Below are 19,334 nucleotides of genomic sequence, written 5' to 3'. Positions count from 1 at the left end.
GTCAGTTTTGTAAAATGTACAGCTATTGGCTGCCGTCTGGTACTAGGGTAAAGAATAGGGTTATCCCCAATGATTCACATATTATTAAGAATATTGCTGATTGTATGCTGGTGACAACTATGCCAGAAGCATCAAGTAGATCTAAAAAAAGATTTTTATTAATAAATGCATCAGAAAAATATCTGCCTTCCCTTTCCTGCTTATAATTAATTGACTTCCTCAACCTGCATGTGTTAATTTGGCAGGCAAACTAATCTTATCAAACTCAGAATCAAGAAAGATAAAATAGCTTTGCAAAATAATCAAGCTATAAGTGCAATTTGCAAACAATGAGAACGTTTAATGTCTGTGTCCAGATGTAACAAATGATTTATACAAAATAGTGACGGATCAAAGAAAATGAGAAAATATACAACATAATATTTGCTAAAATATTTTGGGCCCGTTATTTGGATATTTCTCTCCTTTTTCATTATCGGGTTATCTGTTCGTTTTAGTAGGCTTCAGAACACCAACCATGCCGTAATTGTTAAAGGTCCAAAACATCACTGATTTGCAGCTTGTCTTTCTAAAAACCAATCTGCTAATAAAATATGGTTGGACAAAATGGATAGAAATTAGAGGCTTGTAGTCTGTGGCAGGTCTTCTAAAAGGGAATGAAACAGCCAAACTGACGTATACTCACTCACACATCACAGTTAACACAGTAACCCCCCACCCCATAATCGGTCCGAAAGGACATTCCCATGCATGTGTTCTGCCGGTAAAGCCGTCGTATACCAATGAGTGCTGAAGGCTCGAGCTAAGATTTTTTTTGTTCAGAAACAGCAGGAGGCTGAAGTTACGGTCCAGATGCTGGTACACTGTGCTCACATCTCACAAACTGCAAAATTCAGGCACTCATATTGTTTATTTCGAGAAGTAGCATCTCCTGGGGGCTGAGGAAAACAAGCGAGGGAAGTGTACTGTAAAAGACGCTTCTCCGTCTTCATGGAGGGATGGGTCCAGTTACTAATATGGTCCATTTGAGAGCAAGACACGCCTCAACGTGGGCACAATGCGATGGGAGGAGCAGGTGTACCACTGGCTCAGAGTGCACCACCACCACACTGGTTTACAGCAGAAACAAGGCAACAAATCAAGTCTGGACTAACCAGGAAATTAAAACGCAGGCCTGGCAATGGGCTTGAGGTGGCTGGGTAAGCAGCACTGGTCTAATAGTTTGCTACTGCTTTCTTCATACACTGAATAAGAGAAAATATAATACATTTGAATAAAATACAACAGCAGCAGATGCCATTATAAAAGGAGAGGCAAAAGGAAGAAAGGAGTGAGATTAGAAGGGAAGAAAAAGTAGATCTGAAAGCCTAGAGTGTTTTGTGAAGAGCTGAGGCAGGACAGGCAGAAGGGCCACGGCCGTGATGTTGCGATGACCTGCTAATTGGTGTAGAGGAGAAAACTCCACCTCTTCCAGTCCAGAGATGGAGTCACTGTATTCTAAAGCCAGGGACACGCAGACCATCCGCCACCATCTCAAATTCTTATTCTCCCTCCTGCTGATTCCATCTCCTTCGCTCCCCTGCCGTTTGCGGGGTAGGTGAAGAGGGGGGAGGGGGAGGGGGATTTTATGTTTGAATTTTATGTCAGTCCCGACTACCTAGTAGTCATCTAAATCAAAGAACTCATCATCATCTCCCTGGTACTCCATGCCTTGGAAATCGACCCGGTACCTCAAGATTCCTGGGGGGAAGAAAATGTGTATTGATAAAACAATATTGTTCCATTTCCTAACAAATCAAAATATGTGGAGTACTTACCACCGATGCCTCCGAACCCTTTCACAAACTGCGAGCCCTCCTGACTTTTGTCTGTAACTATTTCCAGTGTGGCCCCAAACTTCTTGTAGTTATTGGCAAACCACTCAAGCAGTGGCATGCTCTCAATCAGCTCATGCTCCTGACCCGTCTAAAACAAACATGTATGGTACCGTTAACATTATACATCGGCACACATTGGTTATAGTGCAAAGTAAATATTACGCGAAAGGGATAAGCGATCAGGACAGCCAAGTGTGCATGTGGTGAATGCATGGATCCAACACTGATACAAGTTATCTTTCTCAGCTGTTTACATATACTTAAAGGGATACTCCACTTTTTTTGGAAAAAGGCTCATTTTACATAGCCTAACTTATTAGACCATAGAAAATAGGTCTAATAGCTTAGACAAACTTAGTCCCGGTCACGTTGGAAGTTACCGAGCTGGGTACTATTTTCTATTTTCATTTGCTATTTTCAGGCACTGCGTCATATCATTTCGCCTGCTGCACTCATGGTACGGCAGCAAAGTTTCTTGATTATTATGCAGGAATGAGAGTATAGTTCCTAGCCATATCAGCCTAGAAAATCGCAACTTTTAATTTTCCGTCGGTCTTAGTACACGATGTAACTACAGAAGAGTCAAGTTTTAAATAGGAAAAATATCGAAACTCTTTGGTCATTTTTTTGAGAGAGAAGCTAATGGTCCTGTCCGATTCAATGATCTATGCTAAGCTATGCTAAAAGTGGCACCGCCAGACCCGGAGTTCGGCTGAATGGATTCGAAAACGGTAAAACTCAACTGTTTAACTCTGGGGGAGTTGTAAAATGAGCCTATTTCCAAAAAAAGTGGAGTATGCCTTTAAGACATAACCGACCAAAGGGTTAGTTCACAAAAATCGTTGTCGTTCCAAACCAGTAAGACTTTCGTTTATCTTCGGAACACAAATGAAGATCTTTTTGATGAAATCTGAGAGCTTTCTGTCCCTCCATAAACAGCTAAGCAACTGAAATTTTAACACGTCAAAACGTTCATAAAGAGATCATAAAACTAATCCATATGAATTGAGCGGTTTAGTCCAAACTCGATCGCTTTATAAGATGAACAGATTGAATTTAGGATTTTATTCATATATAAACATTGATCAGCGAACATAAAGAGAAGCTCAACCGAACCTGCTTGACGCACAAGAAAAAACCTCTTGCTTACACTCAAACGTGCTGCGAAAAACCGCAATACACAACCCACGGGTACGTATCGCGATACTCTCATGGCGTACAGAACGCTGCCCCACCCAACCAATGGCCAATTTTTGAGGTTGACCACATTACCTTGTCACAAAACTAATTTTTCTTCTTTGACATTTGATTTATTTTCGTATCTTGTGTACAAGACGAACTGCCATTAACCACCAATAATCGCAATAAGCTAATAATAATCGTTAACTTATTAACTAACACCTCATTCTACAGGGAAAATTTTCAATATTCTACTCTACTTTACTTGCTTTCTGTGTGATTCAGTCACCATTTGAAGAAAAGTTTTTGTTTTTCATGAGACTTTGACTTTTCTATATATTAGAGAGTGGAAATGGCTAACAAGTCAATAAGTGCTCCTCTGCTGCCATCTACTGGTTATACTGGTATTTTCATGTCTTTTTTAATAAAAGTGTTTGTTTGCAACGAAGTGTTAGTCCTCCTTCATCTATCATCTTTAAACTGTTAGATTTACAAATCATCACATTAAAAAAAAACATTAAAATTGATTATTATTTAGAGCCTTGGAGTGCTGGAAAAAGTGTTAAGCACCTGAAAGTCATTAAAAATGGCTTGAATTTCACTCTCTAAAGGTTGTACGAAGCCTGAGATGAATAATGTAAAAACATTTGACTATTTCTGCCACAATACCATGGTTACAGTTAGTGTTACTACATTAAATCCATTGTGAATGTTGTGGATTCTATAACTTGTTCGTTCATGGAACAACGTTGTCTCGGTTTCCACATCAGCTCTGTTTGATCTAATATCTGTGGTTTATAACAGAATTTTTCTCCTCACTGGATCTCCCAGCACTGTGTAGTAACGGTGTCGTGTGATCGAGCTCGCACTGCGTTGTCTAATATTGGTCAGAGCTGATAAACAGTCAGTGCTGCGCAGAAGAACCTTTAACATCCATTGAAACTTTCCTTTGCACAAAGGGCAATGTATTCAATGTAGTCTCAGACTTTAGGATCTGCAATGCATAATCCTGATAAATCAAAACAGAACTGCAATGAGCTTGGTACTAATTGGCTGATAAAACCCTAAAGATCAAGGTTTTTAACTCAAAGGCTGCTGGTCTCATTTCAGGCCATGAGATCATCAATGTTTGCTTGAGTATGACCCTTAAACTCAAAAGTCATTCAGGGGAAAGAGTTCCAGACTATTGAGAATCTGCACTACTCTTTTTATTAATAAATAAGAAAATCTGCTGAATAACATACACTTAATAATCTGAATTTAGTTGACAGTTTTACATACCTCTTTGTCAGTGAAATGAGACTTGTCCTTCTCCTGTTCTGGTGTCAGATAGAGTGTCTTTTCATCTGATTAAAAAAAAAGCAATGAAATTAAACCGAGAAAGGAATCATTTTATATTTTGCAAATATTGTGCAATTGCACGTACAAGAGTGAGGGTGTGCATACCATTTTCTGGTGTAGTATTTTCTCCATGACAACGTAGGACGTAACGCATAGTGTCCAGGTTCTCGTAAACTATTAGAATCTCCACCGCTCCCATTTCCAGCGCTTTGAGCGTGTCTTCAACTCCAAAACAATACTTCCCTGTGTCCTGACTGATCTCATCAAAATATCGTCCTGAAATCAGAGACACAAGTCACTACACAAGAAAAGAAAAAAAAACACAGCATGAAAACTACTGAAAGCCCAGTGTTTTAGGCCACAACATTTTTTTCCCAGCATGTCTATCACCTTTATCAAGCCTGTAAATGCTTCTTGGATTAACTACCTATTAGTTTCTTTTCTTGGATGAACTTGACATTGGAGAGCACTTCCGCTGAGAGCTCAATGGCCTGGTTGAAACCGTTTTCTCCTCCATATGATATGTCAACCAGCTTGAGAACCTTTGCTTGTAACCTCTACGTGTGCAGAAGAACCAAAGTCAGAAAAGAACCAAAACTCTGAATTAAGTTCGCAAATAATTTGATGCTAAAAGAACATACTGGATCAAACATGTCTGACTGGCTGAGCTCCGTCTTGAAGTCGGCCGATCCGGCAAGAACCAGTCCTGCCACGTTGACTTTGTCATTGGACACGAAGAGTTGCACAGCAGTCTCCGCTACCTTACGCACATAGTTATGTCTCTTCTCCATCCTCAAACGGGCAAATCGAAGAGCGGACTGTCCTCCTCTACCTAAAAGAAGGTTAAAGGAAACAAGTGGGTGAATTCAAAATCCTATAAAAGAACAAGAGAGCAAGCGATTTGAAGACACGTTTACCATGTTTTTTGGGCAGGTCCACGGTAAATTTGTGCAGCACCTCCCTTGTGTTGCCTTGTAAAGTCCCAAACAGGGCACCGCTACCATCAATCACAATGAAGCCAAACTTGCTGTCGTCTGACAGCAGAGCTGTTAGAGCCTGTGAACAAAAAATGTAATAATAGTTGTTATGATAGATAGGATAGAAGGATAGATAGTTAGATAAATAGACAGATAGATAATTTACCTCAGTATGGAACTTGTTGTCACATAAATACAAGGATGTGTTGATTGGTTTAAAAGGCTCAAAATCAATGTTTACTTTCTTCTCTTTGCCTTCCTCAGTCACAATGGTGCCACAATACACCACCAGGCCATTAGGAGGCACTGCAAGATAAACAGCAGACTCGTGTGAGGGGATCAGGAGAGACCACACCTAATGAAAAGATTCAATCAGGCGCCACTCTCTATCATACCCACACATACACAGCAAATGTGTTTCAACTGCCAGTTTAATATTTGAACAGCACCAGTTTGGAAAAGTTAAACATACCAAGTATAATGAAATTCCATCATCTGAGAAGTTAAATGGCTCTTAGATTAAACTAAACCCACATATTTACCTTTGTTGTAGAGTTTGAGTCTCTGCTGTACGGAGGTAATGGCTCCTAGAACAGACAGTCTGTTGACTCTGCTCTTGATGTTCGAAGCCGTGCCGAACTCATCGGCCAACATCTTAGCAACACGCGAAATCTGGTCCTTGGGTGGGATGATGAGGGATATCATACTGGTGCCATTTCTGAGGAAGAAGAGAATAGGACAGTCTGAGACCTTTTCATGAACATTCAGTACCGTTCAAAAGTTTGGGGTCAGTAAGATTTGTTTTTATGATCATATTGTGAAAGAATAAAATTTAAAATAAGTGTTTTATTACGTGAATATACTTATAAATGTAATTTATTCCTGTGATGGCAAAGCTGAATTTTCAGCATCATTATTCCAGTCCTCAGTCACATGATCCTTCAGAAATCATTCTAATATGTTGATTTGCTGCTGAAGAAACATTTCTTATTATTATCATCAATGCTGAAAACAGTTGTGCTGCATATTTTTGTGGAAACAATAAAAAAAAATGTCAGGATTCTTTTAATAGAAAGTTCAAAAGAACAATGTTTAAAATTGAAATCTTCTGTAACATTAAGTGTCTTTACTGTCACTTTTGATCAATTTATTGTTCCCTTGAACAGTAAGTTACTGAATGAGCATCATGTTAACTTTACATCCAAACTGTTTATGAGTATATTTGTCAAGGTATATTCAGTACATTTGAGTCAACATTAAATGGGTAGTTCATAACTTAAAAAAGAGAAGATAACTGAGGCTGTCATTCTGTTTAACATTCACTTTCATTGTAAAAACGATGGAACAAAACATACATGTCAAGGAGACTGGTTGAATAGCCACAGTACACTAAAACAACTACAACAACGTTGTTATCAAACCGTAATGATAAAAAATGACATTAAAAAAAAATAAGTAAAAATAAATAAATAAAAATACTGATCTTCTCACAAAAAACAAACAAAACATAGGATATTTAGCACAGTCTCTCCCATAAAACACACGTCACCTCCACCAGCCCGTTTTAAAGCGTCATCCCGAAGGTGCCTGACATTTCAAACGACACCACATATAACATTTCCCGCTCTTTATCCCACACCAACACAATATTTTGGAAATAAAGAGCTGTACAATAAGCGGTCTCGTTCTCCGTCCACCATGCTTCTCTCTACAACAGCTGTTAGCAAGCTGGTTAGCATGTGGTCCCCCCCAAAGAACGAATCAAATCGCACACTAGAGGTGTTATTATTTGTCATTCAACACCTGTATACAAATATAGAGGATCTGACAGAGCGAGCCTCACCCTCGGGCCGCTTCAAGGCTTTTGATCAACTTCTTAATCTTCCAAATTTCCACGTTCCTGTCCGCTGCGCTGGGGTCGTCCGCCATCTTCCTCGCGCTGTCTGGACCTGCTGAAAAACAGAATCCAACTTTAGCTTGCTAGCGCGAAGTGCTTGAATTGTCAGAGATTTTAAAGGCGGATCATTCACTATGAAAATCGGAATGGATCGGACAGAATCGTTACTTGATTAAAAGAAGGCTTGTGGGTGGAAGAGAAAAGAGCGACTCAAGTTTGATGCGCTAGCTTGCTAACGCAGCCCTGCGCGCGGGCCTCTCGCGCCCGAAAACATCCCTGCCGCTGCCACGCGCCGCTCGTGCAAAACCACCCTTTTGCAATATTTTATCTTCAACACGTGATTCAAATAATCGAAGCGATTTTATTAGCAGACATTATAGCAGCGTACTCACAGACTAGAATGATCTGCTCCGCCGCGTCCGTACGGCAGGTATTTTGTGGTCCAGAACTCGCTCGCCGCTGTTTCCCAGTGACGTGATATACTTATCGTTAGCAGCCGGTTTGGTCTTGCTGCGCGTGGTGCTTCGATGGAGGCTCACGTGGGGAAAGGCACAAATTCCATTTAGTATCACTTCCTGAAAACGCCACGCGTGGGGGTGTAGTGAGATGCGTTATTGGAGGATTTTGCTGTCAAACAAAAAGGGTGGAACAATGACTTTTGGGTCTCAGCAGAACTCGGCGAGCCTGCGAAGTGGTGTTTGTGATTCGGACGAAAACGTGCAGGGCAGGGCAGGGCTGCGTTTCTCAAATGCATCGTAAAAAGACAGAATTTGGCGCCAGTGGTCTCTACGATCAACGTAGATAACGATGCCTCTTGAGAAACGCAGCACAGGCCACGTTTCGCCCTTGATATGTTGTTTTTGCATCGTTTCGCATTATTTTCCTTAACTTACATTTCCCCTCCTTTAATAGGCTACTGTAATGCGTTTTTTAAAGTTTTCATAAATGCTTAATTGTCATGTAAATAATGCCAAAACAATTAGAAGAATGGGCTTGATTATTTTTATAAACAAAATGTTACTGCCAATTTCTTTTTAAGCAACTGAAACGACTCTGGCCCTTGACAGGTTTTTAGGATGCAGTCTTTGTGGGAATGACAGACATTGTTGTCGTTTTAAATGTGACATTATTTTACAAATATTAAATAAGAATTTCTTGAATTATTGTATCAGAAAATTAAGCACAACCAGGAACTTTCGCTATAATTTTATTTTCATATTTAATATACATTATAATAATGTTCAGTACTACCACACACAGACCTGTTGTTTTCATGTTCTATTTGACATAAAAACTGAGCCTAATATTCAGATAATGCTGCATTGTGACATTATGTTTCTGAGAAATTGGACTTAAAGTCACAGTGAAATCAACTTTTTTTTTAATGGAATATTGCATTATTTATTATACATTATTTATCTGTGCACCATCATTATTTATAATTAGTATTACTCATGTGCCCTCGTAATCAAAATAACTTCCTTGCAGTGACATCTCTTCTCCTCTCTGATGACACGTTTACTGGTGCAAGGTCGGGACAACCTGTCATTCACATCACATCAATAGCAAACCCAGGACGACCTGCGGGGGGCATTCATAATTCTTTAGTGTGAGCCATCACAATCCAGGGATGGGGGGATTTGGTGATGAATTAGGGTATGCCCCCCCTTTTGCCCCCTCATATCCTGAGCAAACCAAAACCATCAACTCAATTCAGTTTGAGAAGCTGGTTCACTCATATATACATAACAATAGGGAAGAAAAGACTATCACAACTTCAGTTTTGTGCCAACTTTAACAGTCCTTAAAAAAAGGCTTAATTTTCTTCAGGCAAAATATAAATATGTATTTTTTTCTCATGAGTTTGGAGTGAAATATGACTTGGGCAACTTCTTGACAGGTTTTGTGAGATTAATGCTTACATTGATGCAGTAGTCATCAAATATGATTTAAATAATAGTAATAAAAAATTGAGAAAAATGCTATTGCATCTCTGGAGTTCCCCAAGCACATTTTTGATGTATTTGTCATAACACACCTTTATTTATATCATAAGCTCATAAGTCAAGCATCCAAGACCATAATGTGCAGCACTGGGATACTCCAGGACCAGGACTAATGTCATAATAGTCAAAACTCATGTTGATTGCTTACAATCAACTTGGATTTTTAAGTCATTTCAACTTAAATTACATTAAACCGACTTTAAAAAATGAGTTGAATCTTGTATAGCTTATAAAAAAAAGTTTAAAATTGCTTAAAATATTTGTCGAAACTTATATTTATATTTTTTTACAGTGTGGTATAGGTATTGTGGTAATACATTCACCTGAATTTATTGGTATTATTATATAGCATTGCATCTCTCCCGTGCTACTAGAATTACTTTATTAAATAATGGCATCCTACACCCAAATGGCAACCACAAATCATACCTACTTCACAAACTAATGTCTTCAGAGTATAAATAGACTTTAAAGTTTGTATCTAAACTAAATATTTCAGCAAATCTGTATTTAATAACCTGTAGTTTCAGCCTAGGACACTTTCAGCTACATTCACAAGAGTTCATTTTTCATGGTCTCTTGTTTCCTTTGCTGAGTTTGTCTCCAAGCTCCTGGATCAGTTCAGCAAGTTCTTCAGTGGCCTGTGATTTTTCCTCCAGGAGCTCATAGCGGAGGCTGGAAATGTCCTGCTTGATTTCCTTCAACTCACCTGTGGAGAAGAGGCAATGCAAAAACAAGGGTTTGACCGGTTTCAAGAAAAACTTGGCTCAGAAATCACAGTTTTTCGGCTTTGCAGGCATGAAAACCTATCGTAGGAAATCTCCAAAACAAAATAGGAACCTTTAAAATAGCATACTAGGGGCACTTTAATACTTTATGGTTTATCGCTTGACGTGTATGTGATCTGGCATGTAAAATATATTTTAGGGAAAAAATAAATCACACAAGAGACAATAAAACGGATAAATCTTACCTTCATTGATCTCATCACTTTCACTGTCAATTTGGGCTTTCAGGACGTACCGCTTGATGAGACGCTTCATGAGTTTCTATGAGAGAAGGTTTAGAATAAGGTTTTCCCTGGGAAATACTGTACAGGAACATTTTAGGATAATACAGAAAATCAGTTAGTAGGCCTACCTGATATCTTGTGGGGTGTTTGATGGGATTCCTAACTGTGAATCCCTCCTGTGCATGGCAAGGTCGAAACCGATGAAGCTGTAAATATATAAAAATGAAGAACGGGCTTTTCTTGATCAGAACAATTTGAAAAGCCTTGCTGATCTCTGACCTTAGACCGTGAATTGGCCATTCCTATGTCCTGCTGGCCGCTGTTGCTACGAACCCTGGCCTTGCATAAGCTCACTAGGCATGTTTTGGTGCGCTGAGCCATGTAATAGAAGGATTTGGGGCTGGGCATTAGATTAAAGGGGGGTGGAAGAGTGCTGCCTTCATCAAAATAGGAGAGCCACAGCTTTGCACGAGCAAACTTCCATTCTACATCAGAATCCTCCTGTTCTCACACACAAAAATAACCATATCTATTATGACAAATGGTCATTTTAAGTAGTATTATTTGTTTGCAAAATACATTGGTCTCACCTCAATTTCCTGGTATGAGTGGTTAATCATGGCTATGAGCATATTAAGCAGGACCACCACCATTGTGACATTATAGACTCCATAAAGTATGTAACCAATGTTTTCAATGAACTTATGATCATACTTCAAGACCACAGAGATCACCTCAGATAAACCAAAGATGGACCAGAACAGCGTTTTAAAGCTTTCCTCTACCCTGAAACAGAGACATACATGCAAAATGACAAGGAAACTATCCACAAATAGTTCTTAAATTGCACCATAATTTACTAGCATTTATTCAAAACCCGTATGACTGTCTTTCATTGGTGGAACACAAAAAGAGGCATTTTTGAGATATCAAACACCAAAATTTAAGGCATTAATATGAGAGTTGAGGGGAAGATCATCAGCTTAAATTTGACTTTTTCACACAAGCCATTTATAAAAAGTGTGTGTTTCTGTTACTGCTTTTGAAAGAAGTCTCTTTTGCTGACCAAGCCATTTTTTTTTAAATACAGTAAAAACTGAAATATTGTGAAATATAATTACAATTTAAGATGACAGTTTTCTGTTTGAATATATTTTAAAAATGTAATTTATTCCTGTGACGCAAAGCTGAATTTTCAGCATCATTACTCTAGTCATCAGTCACATGATCCTTCAGAAATCATTCTAATATGCTGATTTGATGCTCAAGAAATATTTCTTATTATTATCAATGCTGAAAACAATTGTGCTGCTTAATATTTTTATGAAAACTGTGATAGTTTTTTTATTTTTATTCTTTGATGTATAAAACAGTTTTTTTTGTAACACTATAAATATGTTAACATTTTTGTTCATTTTTTTGCACCCTAGCTAAATATAAAAGAATTAATTTAGCAAAAAATAAATAAATTGACAGGCCCCAAACTTTTGAACTGTAGTGTATCTTTCAATAGACTTGGAACATAGTGCACAAGTCATATAGACTAATTTTATTGTACTTTAATTATTTATTTTATTTATTAATTAGCTTGGACACAAAAGAGCAGCCTGAACATTCTGCAAAATATCTTCTTTTGTGTTCCACAGGATAAATTTGTGAAACCTTTTAATTTGTAACAACATGAGGGTGAGTGAATGACAGAATTTTTCTTTTTTTGGTGAACTATTCCATTAGCAAATCTAAAATCATTTTCATTATCCTTTTATGGACTTACGTGGTAAAAGCAGGGTTGTATTTTGCTCCCAAGTAGTAGGAATACAAATTAAACATGCCGATCATGAAAGCAAGGAAGACCATGATGAATATGACCATGAATTTAAAAATATCTTTAACAGTGCGCCCAAGGGATATTTGTAAGGGTCCGAAGCTCTCGTTGGCTGGCAGAACGTAGGCGATACGAGAGAAACTGAGCACCACAGCGATGGAGTACAACCCTTCAGAGATGAGCTGAGGATCAGAGGGAAGCCACTTGTTCCTGGCTAAGAGAGAGGAAGCACTTTTTGGTGTTACCACTTGATGGCAGCATTATGTTTCATTTCAGACAGCTGCAAGAAAGTCTGCGCAACTCTTTTTTAGCATTTCATTGAGAACAGAGAGAAGACTTATGGTCTTATACTGGTATGTTACAGTTCGTTAGATTTTTATGTATTGAATAAACTTTTTTTTTTGTGTGACATACCATAAGTGAAGTAGGCCACGTCTGCTGGTAATGAGGCATTGATCAAGTCTGCATTGGTCACATGCAAATCCACATACAGCTGTGCATGGGAGGCTCGCAGGAAAGCCATGAGCCGTGCAGTGAATGACGCCACGAAGACTGACAGCATGCCGAAGTCTAACACATTCCACAAATGCATGATGTACTCACGCGGCCCATCAGCCCAAACTTCCTTACACTCCGTCCAGATCATTCCTGTTCAGGGAAATCAAAGAAAAGGCATAAGGGAAATTCATCATGTTTATTGTCAAGCCCTACTTCAGTTTTCATTTAGTCTGACAGAAACATGTAGTAGAGAGAACCTTAGCAAAAATTGTAAATCACAGTTTAATAAAAATGAGGAAAAAAAACGATATTGATCAAGCTGACATCAAGCTATTGTTTTGTCCGGATCTATTCATTTATTTTTATTTTTAATTCAGAATTATAATTCATGATATTTGTCAATTTTTTTTTAAACGTTTAAATATACTATCATTCAAAACATTTTGGGGTCAGTAACATTTTTTTATTTTTCATTTATTCATGAAGGATGCATTAAATTGATCAAAATGACAGTTAAGACATAATGTTACAAAAGATTTCTGAATATCAGATTCCAAAGCATTCTGGAAAAAAATGATTTCCACAAAAATATTAAGCAGCACAACTGTTTTTAACATTTAAGATAATAATAAGAAATGTTTGTTTTTTAGCAGCAAATCAGCATATTAGAATGATTTCTGAAGGCTGTGTGACAGAGCACCGGAGTAAAGGCCCGTTCACACCAAGAACGATAACTATAAATGAACAGGCCTTAATGATGCTGAAAATTCAGTTTAGCATCACATGAAATATACTGACCCATATGATTATCTATGATCTAACACTGATCTGCAGCTCATGCTTGACTGATGCTCACCTAGTACCCACTTCATTATCAACATCTCTGTCCAAGAGAACTGAGTGGTTTTGATGCGAAAGATTTGCCGCGGATGATCAGTGATGGTTTCGTTAGGAAGGTTTTTGACTCCTGCGAAGCGGTCAGAGGCATTGAGAACCAGAAGACCCAGGAAGAGGGTGAATGACACTGCGTGAGCTACAAACTTCATAAAGGGACTGCGGAGAACCTGGCCCACCTGGAGAAAAGATCAAATGCAGACAATTTTGTAACAATAGAAGAAAAGGGAAGCCTTTCCCAATGTTATTAGATGAACTGAATCTGCATGATGATGATGATGTACCTTGCTGCAGGGCATAATCCAATATGCAATGGCAAGAAATGGCAAGCCCACCATCACTCCAAACACTGTCCAACATTTCACACCGATTGACGTTTGCCTAAGGCCTGATAGATTCTCATACCACAGTGTCAGCAACTGCTGCTGGCAATTAGGATGAGCCACGAACTGTAGGAATATCATTGAATTAGACATTTCCTTGCAAGCACACGGGAACCGTTCCACTTTAGCCTATAAATCATTACCCAGTACCTTTTTGACTTCGTACTTAATGGCCAGTTTGACACGGCTAAGGCAGGGCCGGTGGTGTTCGCTCGGAGGGCTCTGGTCAACATCTCCGTTCAGAATGGCCTCCACTTCCTCTGTGTTTCTGCAGAGATCCAGAACGCCAACCACAAAGTCCTTACACTGCATGGAGAGTTTCCTATAGTCATTCTAAATCAAAACAGAGCCACAGTATTATGACTTCAGACGGGCTATTAATCACATGTAAAAAATAACTCACTCCAACTGGGATGATAATTGCATCTATAGCAAACAGTGAACGCTTTGCTATGAAAGACAAAGATGTGCGCAACGCCTGAACATTCGCGAAAATCCCATGCCGCACTTCTAAATGGAAGTCTGATTGATGTTTGCATCGGATCTTCTCAAACAGAAATGTACCTAATGGAGGGCACCCAAGAGAAGCCCATCCTGCTAATTATAGCATTGCATTGTTTTAGGAGAACAAACATTTTATGTGGAATTACAGAAGCGGAATCATTGACACGCCATTACAACTGTCGAAAGTGATCGTCTGTAAAGAAAAACGGTGATGAGAGAATAATAACGGGGTGATTACTGGAAGCTCTCGATGGAGCAGTTTCAATTAATAGCTCGCTTACCACAATAAGGGGGAAAACTGTCTGGATTTGAGAACTCCTGATTAGATATTTCCCCAGAGTGACTTTCAGTGAAGAAAGTCTCTCGTACATATTTAAATATAAAACAACACACATCGCCGAAGCTCCCTGGAGGAACGTTTTATTTTGGAAAAATGTTGTGTACTGAGATTCTACTGAACCAGAAACTGTCATCGAAAAGCCTCTAATTTATAATGAGGCTAATCTCAAGGGTGGGAAATTGGTTTTCGTGTGGAATATTCTGCTGGTCTATGAGCTGGAATGAGCATAGACGTTTCTCTCAGAGAGACGCAGCTCATCACAGGGCCATAAGCACACTCTTCACGATTGGACACTTCCTACATTAACTGAGAAGCTGTTTAAAATGTGCTTTGAAATAATCATGAGAGCACCTTAAAGGAGTTTGCATTATCCACAAAGAACATATTGATTTATAGCAGTGATTCAACTCATTGTACCCGCATCATAAGGGGGAATGTTGTCCAACGTCTTGTGATGAGAGGGGTCAATCAATCAATCAATCAATCAATCAATCAATTTTAGAAACAGTGTTGTCTATGCTATGTCATGCTTAGTTTTTTTCTCACACAGAGAATTATTATAAATGGGTCTATAAATGTGAAAATATACAGCTGCCCTATTTTTATTTTAGGGGATCATCATGAAACCCTAATGGTAGCCTACTCATTGAACCCATAAATATTTTTTAATAATTTAACAATTTTTAAAACATTTACCAGATTTTATAGATGTAGATTTTTATATTAACTCTAGTTGGAGACCACAAGATAAATCACTATCTTATTCTATTAACAGCCCTAGGGCCCTATTTTAACAATCTGAAACGCAAGTATCAAATGCGAAACGCAAGTAACTTTGTAGGCGGTTCTCGGGCGCTGTTGCTATTATACTGGCGGGATAAATTACTCTTGCGCCCGACGCAAATCTAAAATGGGTTGGTCTGAAGTAGCTACATTATTCATAGGTGTGGTTTGGGCGTAACGTGCAATAAACCAATCAGAGCGTCATCTCACATTCCCTTTAAAAGCAGGCGCGCTTGTTCCATGGCGGATTGCTATTATAATGGCGGAATGTCTTGCCACTATTGGTCAAACAGGTTTGATCCGTCATTACTACAATTAGCCTGAATAATTTGGGTAAATGTGTAAGCTAGATTTATGCCTATTTTTTCACATCTTTATGGACACCACAATGATTTCCCTCGTGTGGTAATATTTTTCCTTGTAATTATGTATGGTTTGCAAAACTGGGACCTGCTGTGTCTGTGTAGATGAGAGAAGCAAAGTGTATGGGCGTTGTGCACACGCTACATTATAATAAGCATTAAAATAGCTTAAAATAGCATCTGAATAACGTGCCACTGACTTTAGACTAGGTTTTTCCTGGTCTGTAGCGGAATTGTTTTCTGAAACTGCAAAATAGCACCAGGGAACGTTTGCGCCAGAACACGCCTCCTCTTTTCGCTGAACCGCCCCCGGAAGCGCAAGTGCGTTTGTCGAGGGAAAAGTCAGCTGTGCATCGGGTGCAAAATAGGAATGATACATGCGTCGGTGTACAAAGTCAGTATTGCTTGGTGCAAGATAGGTCCCCTAGTTTTTAATAAATAAACACTTTTTTTTTTTTAAAGAGGGTCCAGGTCAAATTGACAGCTTCGAATAAATAAACAAATAATACAAAAAAGTTGAATTTTGAGATAAAAAGTCAAAATGATGACATAAAGGCTTTATGCCGTAATTTACATTTTATCCTATAATGTTGATTTTGTGTTATAATTGTTTTTAAGTATGGTGACAAGAAGTTTAAATTATGAGATAGAATTTATGACTTGTGTCATAAATTCACAAGTCATAAATTCTTTTATGTCAAAATGATGTCAAATGTCTTTAAGTGCCTAAAGTGTCATAAAGTGCCTTTATGTCAAAATGATGACATAAAGGCTTTATGCCGTAATTTACATTTTATCCTATAATGTTGATTTTGTGTTATAATTGTTTTTAAGTATGGTGACAAGAAGTTTAAATTATGAGATAGAATTTATGACTTGTGTCATAATACATAATTAAAATGGTATCATAATTATATGTGACCGTGGACCACAAAACCAGTCACATTTTTTTGAAATTGAGATGTATACATGAATAAATTGATAAATGAATAAATAAGCTTTCCATTGATGTATGGTTTGTTAGGATAGGACAATATTTGGCCGAGATACAACTATTTGAGAATCTGGAATCTGAGGGTGCAAAAAAATCAAAACATTGAGAAAATTGCCTTTAAAGTTGTGCATTTATGTTCGCGATTGTGCTGCATTCACTCACAAAAATGAATGTTTTATATATTTACGGTAGGAAATTTACAAAATATCTTCATGGAACATGATCTTTACTTAATATCCTAATGATTTTTGGCATAAAAGAAAAATCTATAATTTTGAGCCATGAAATGTATTTTTGGCTATTGCCACAAATATACCCGTGCGATTTATGACTGGTTTTGTGATCCAGGGTCACATATGATTTATATAAAAATATTGACTTTTTATCTAATAATTATGACTTTTTTTCCTGTGTGAGGAAAATGGTACACCCAATGTTGTTTCAAACCTGTAAGACTTTCTTTCATCTGTGGAACACAAAAGAAGATATTTTGAAGAATGCTGGTAACCAACCAAACAACAAAACTGTTGAAACATTCTTCAATATATCTTCTTTTATGTTCCACAGAAGAAAGAAAGTCATGCAGGTTTGGAATGAAATGAAGTTGAGTAAATGATGATAGAATTTTCCTTTCTGGGTGAACTATTCCTTTATTATTTTCCTCAAAAAATATAAATGGGTCTGTATATGAAAATATTCAGATTTATACTGCATTATCTATTTAAGGGGATCATCACAAACTCCTAATGTAACCTACACATCCACATCTAATAATTCTGTCCTGGGCCAGTGAATTTGAGTGACCCCTGGATATGGTGTAATTGTGCACCTCCTCACCTTAAACTCAGTCTCAATGTTGGCGAGTTGTGCCAACTCATTGCTGAGCTCCAGGGCTGTGAGCACAGGGTCTTCACTAGACAGTGACAGATAAGCAGCGCTGGCGAGGCCTTTGTAGGCGTTCATCCTTAATCGAGAGTGACTGAAAGAATCCTGCTTCTGTTTCTCCGCACACTCGCCGCACTTGCAGAAATAGTCGTGGGGTTTCTCAATGCGAGCCCCCTTCAGTAACAAGATGTGCACGATCTCGTACTCCTTGCAGTGGGCCGCCAGGATCATGGGCGTGATGTCCTGAGAGAAGCGAGTCCCATCCTCATCGTACGCGTAGAAGTCGTCATCGCGTAGCTCTTGCTCCAGAGGACTCAGAGTAAGACGGAGGCCGCCTTCGAATGCCGGATGGGCCAGGATGGCCTCCACTATCCGCACGTAGCCCTTGCTAATGGCTAACAGCAGGGCATCACCCACTCGCGCCAGCCCCTCTTTCTTCAGCAACAGTTCAGTAACCTCCAAGTGCTCGTTTCCTACAGCAAGCTGCAATGCATTCTGGCCCATGTAGTCTACACAGTTTACATTCAGCGTCTTGGACTCTTCAAGCATCTTACGGACCACAGGGATGTTTCCGTACTCCGCGGCATCTAGGAAACGCTCCTCCTCTTCGGTCAGATTGGTGCCTCTCTCGCTGAACATGTACGCGGGGCCACGGACGGCCTGTCTGCGGCATTTCTCTCTCAGGGTGGTGTGTCTGCGCTGCATGGCCTCAAACCTGCAGAACCCAGAGAATGAGGTTGATCATAGGATTTGGTGAAACTACGAAACTTGAATGCTTTGGGAGAAAATTGGTTTATGACACCAATTCATCTACAAGAACATCTGGTCCACTGGTTTTGGCCATTCAAAATTAGCCATGTATTCTGACAGAATGCATTTTTAAAGCAAAAAATATATACAATACCATTCAAAAGTATTGAAACTACATATCAACTAACTCTAATTAGAATATTAGTAGACTGTGGGCTGGTTTCACAGACAGGGATTAGATTAAGCCAGGATTAAGCCCATAAAGAAAATGGGAAATCTTTTAAAATTTTAGTTTTGCCAAGTTCTTTAAATATGTAATGACTAAAAATGACTAAAAAATTACTAAAAATGTAATCTGCTGTAGCCATCAATAAAATAAAATTGTAATCATTAATTCCACAAATGTCAGGATTATGTTTAGTTTTCATTGTGTTTTGTTTTCATTGTTTCCGGTCATGTTTGTCTTCATGGTTTCTGATTGAATTACGCACCTGTTCCTTGTTCTGTTCATTATTCCTGAGTGTATTTATGCTGCCTACATGTGCTATGATCGTAAAATACTAGTTTCCTAGTTTAAAAAAATGGACATGAACGACCTCTCAAGTCAAAATTTTTATGTGATGAGCTCGTAATCACGACTTCAGAAGTGGTAAGTAGAAAATGTCCAACTGACGCTGGTAGGTCACGTGACAGTAACAACATGGCGGAAATGATAAATCAGGACATCAAAGCCTAAAAAGAAGTATAAAAACAAATTGGAGCAGGACTTTGCAAATATGAACACCAAACAGGCTTTTCAGTGAGTCTCTTTAATGGACAAGCCTTTA

At 38.6% G+C, this 19,334-nt stretch overlaps 2 protein-coding genes across 8 annotated transcripts; both read right to left on the bottom strand.

The window, feature by feature from the left end:
* Positions 1-314: 314 nt before the first annotated feature.
* etf1b (eukaryotic translation termination factor 1b) lies at positions 315-8,007 on the bottom strand. 7 transcript variants are annotated; one of them, XM_084104862.1, is made up of 12 exons: positions 7,664-7,995; positions 7,218-7,326; positions 6,238-6,346; positions 5,917-6,092; positions 5,541-5,680; positions 5,315-5,453; positions 5,039-5,229; positions 4,825-4,954; positions 4,503-4,673; positions 4,338-4,402; positions 1,818-1,965; positions 315-1,740 (listed from the first exon to the last, which is right to left on the bottom strand). In XM_084104862.1, exons 4-12 carry the CDS (start codon positions 6,077-6,079, stop codon positions 1,658-1,660), a joined length of 1,230 nt encoding a protein of 409 aa, XP_083960988.1. In that variant the 5' UTR covers positions 6,080-6,092; positions 6,238-6,346; positions 7,218-7,326; positions 7,664-7,995; the 3' UTR covers positions 315-1,657. The 7 variants fall into 7 exon arrangements, with proteins under 7 accessions (XP_083960988.1, XP_083960987.1, XP_083960989.1 ...); XM_084104861.1 differs by having other exon boundaries at positions 6,228-6,346; positions 7,664-7,854; XM_084104863.1 differs by having other exon boundaries at positions 6,228-6,343; positions 7,664-7,835.
* Positions 8,008-8,976: 969 nt separating this feature from the next.
* On the bottom strand, positions 8,977-18,465 carry trpc7a (transient receptor potential cation channel, subfamily C, member 7a). Its single transcript, XM_084103729.1, has 11 exons — positions 17,710-18,465; positions 14,040-14,222; positions 13,791-13,955; positions 13,469-13,685; positions 12,529-12,762; positions 12,064-12,328; positions 10,880-11,075; positions 10,569-10,790; positions 10,418-10,495; positions 10,251-10,326; positions 8,977-9,986 (listed from the first exon to the last, which is right to left on the bottom strand). The coding sequence occupies exons 1-11, from the start codon at positions 18,460-18,462 to the stop codon at positions 9,847-9,849; spliced, it is 2,529 nt and encodes an 842-aa protein (XP_083959855.1). The 5' UTR covers positions 18,463-18,465; the 3' UTR covers positions 8,977-9,846.
* Between the last annotated feature and the right edge of the window lie 869 nt (positions 18,466-19,334).

The sequence above is a fragment of the Abramis brama genome, assembly GCF_963993115.1.
Source record: "Abramis brama genome assembly, chromosome: 25".
NCBI classification, from domain to species: Eukaryota; Metazoa; Chordata; class Actinopteri; order Cypriniformes; family Leuciscidae; genus Abramis; species Abramis brama.
The sequence above is the reverse complement of the archived record's forward strand: the minus strand, read 5'-3'. Positions and strand labels throughout refer to the sequence as shown.

Excerpts from the sequence above, each read along its gene's own strand:
- etf1b (XM_084104859.1), bottom strand. The coding sequence starts at position 7,303 with ATGGCGGACGACCCCAGCGCAGCGGACAGGAACGTGGAAATTTGGAAG. Across the intron at positions 5,454-5,540 it reads ACAACAAGTTCCATACTGAG|GCTCTAACAGCTCTGCTGTC; the intron begins GTAAATTATCTA and ends TTTTGTTCACAG. Across the intron at positions 4,403-4,502 it reads AAATACTACACCAGAAAATG|ATGAAAAGACACTCTATCTG; the intron begins GTATGCACACCC and ends TTTTTTAATCAG.
- trpc7a (XM_084103729.1), bottom strand. The coding sequence starts at position 18,462 with ATGCAGCGCAGACACACCACCCTGAGAGAGAAATGCCGCAGACAGGCC. Across the intron at positions 12,763-13,468 it reads GATAATGAAGTGGGTACTAG|GAATGATCTGGACGGAGTGT; the intron begins GTGAGCATCAGT and ends TTCCCTGAACAG. Across the intron at positions 10,327-10,417 it reads AACACCCCACAAGATATCAG|AAACTCATGAAGCGTCTCAT; the intron begins GTAGGCCTACTA and ends CTTCTCTCATAG.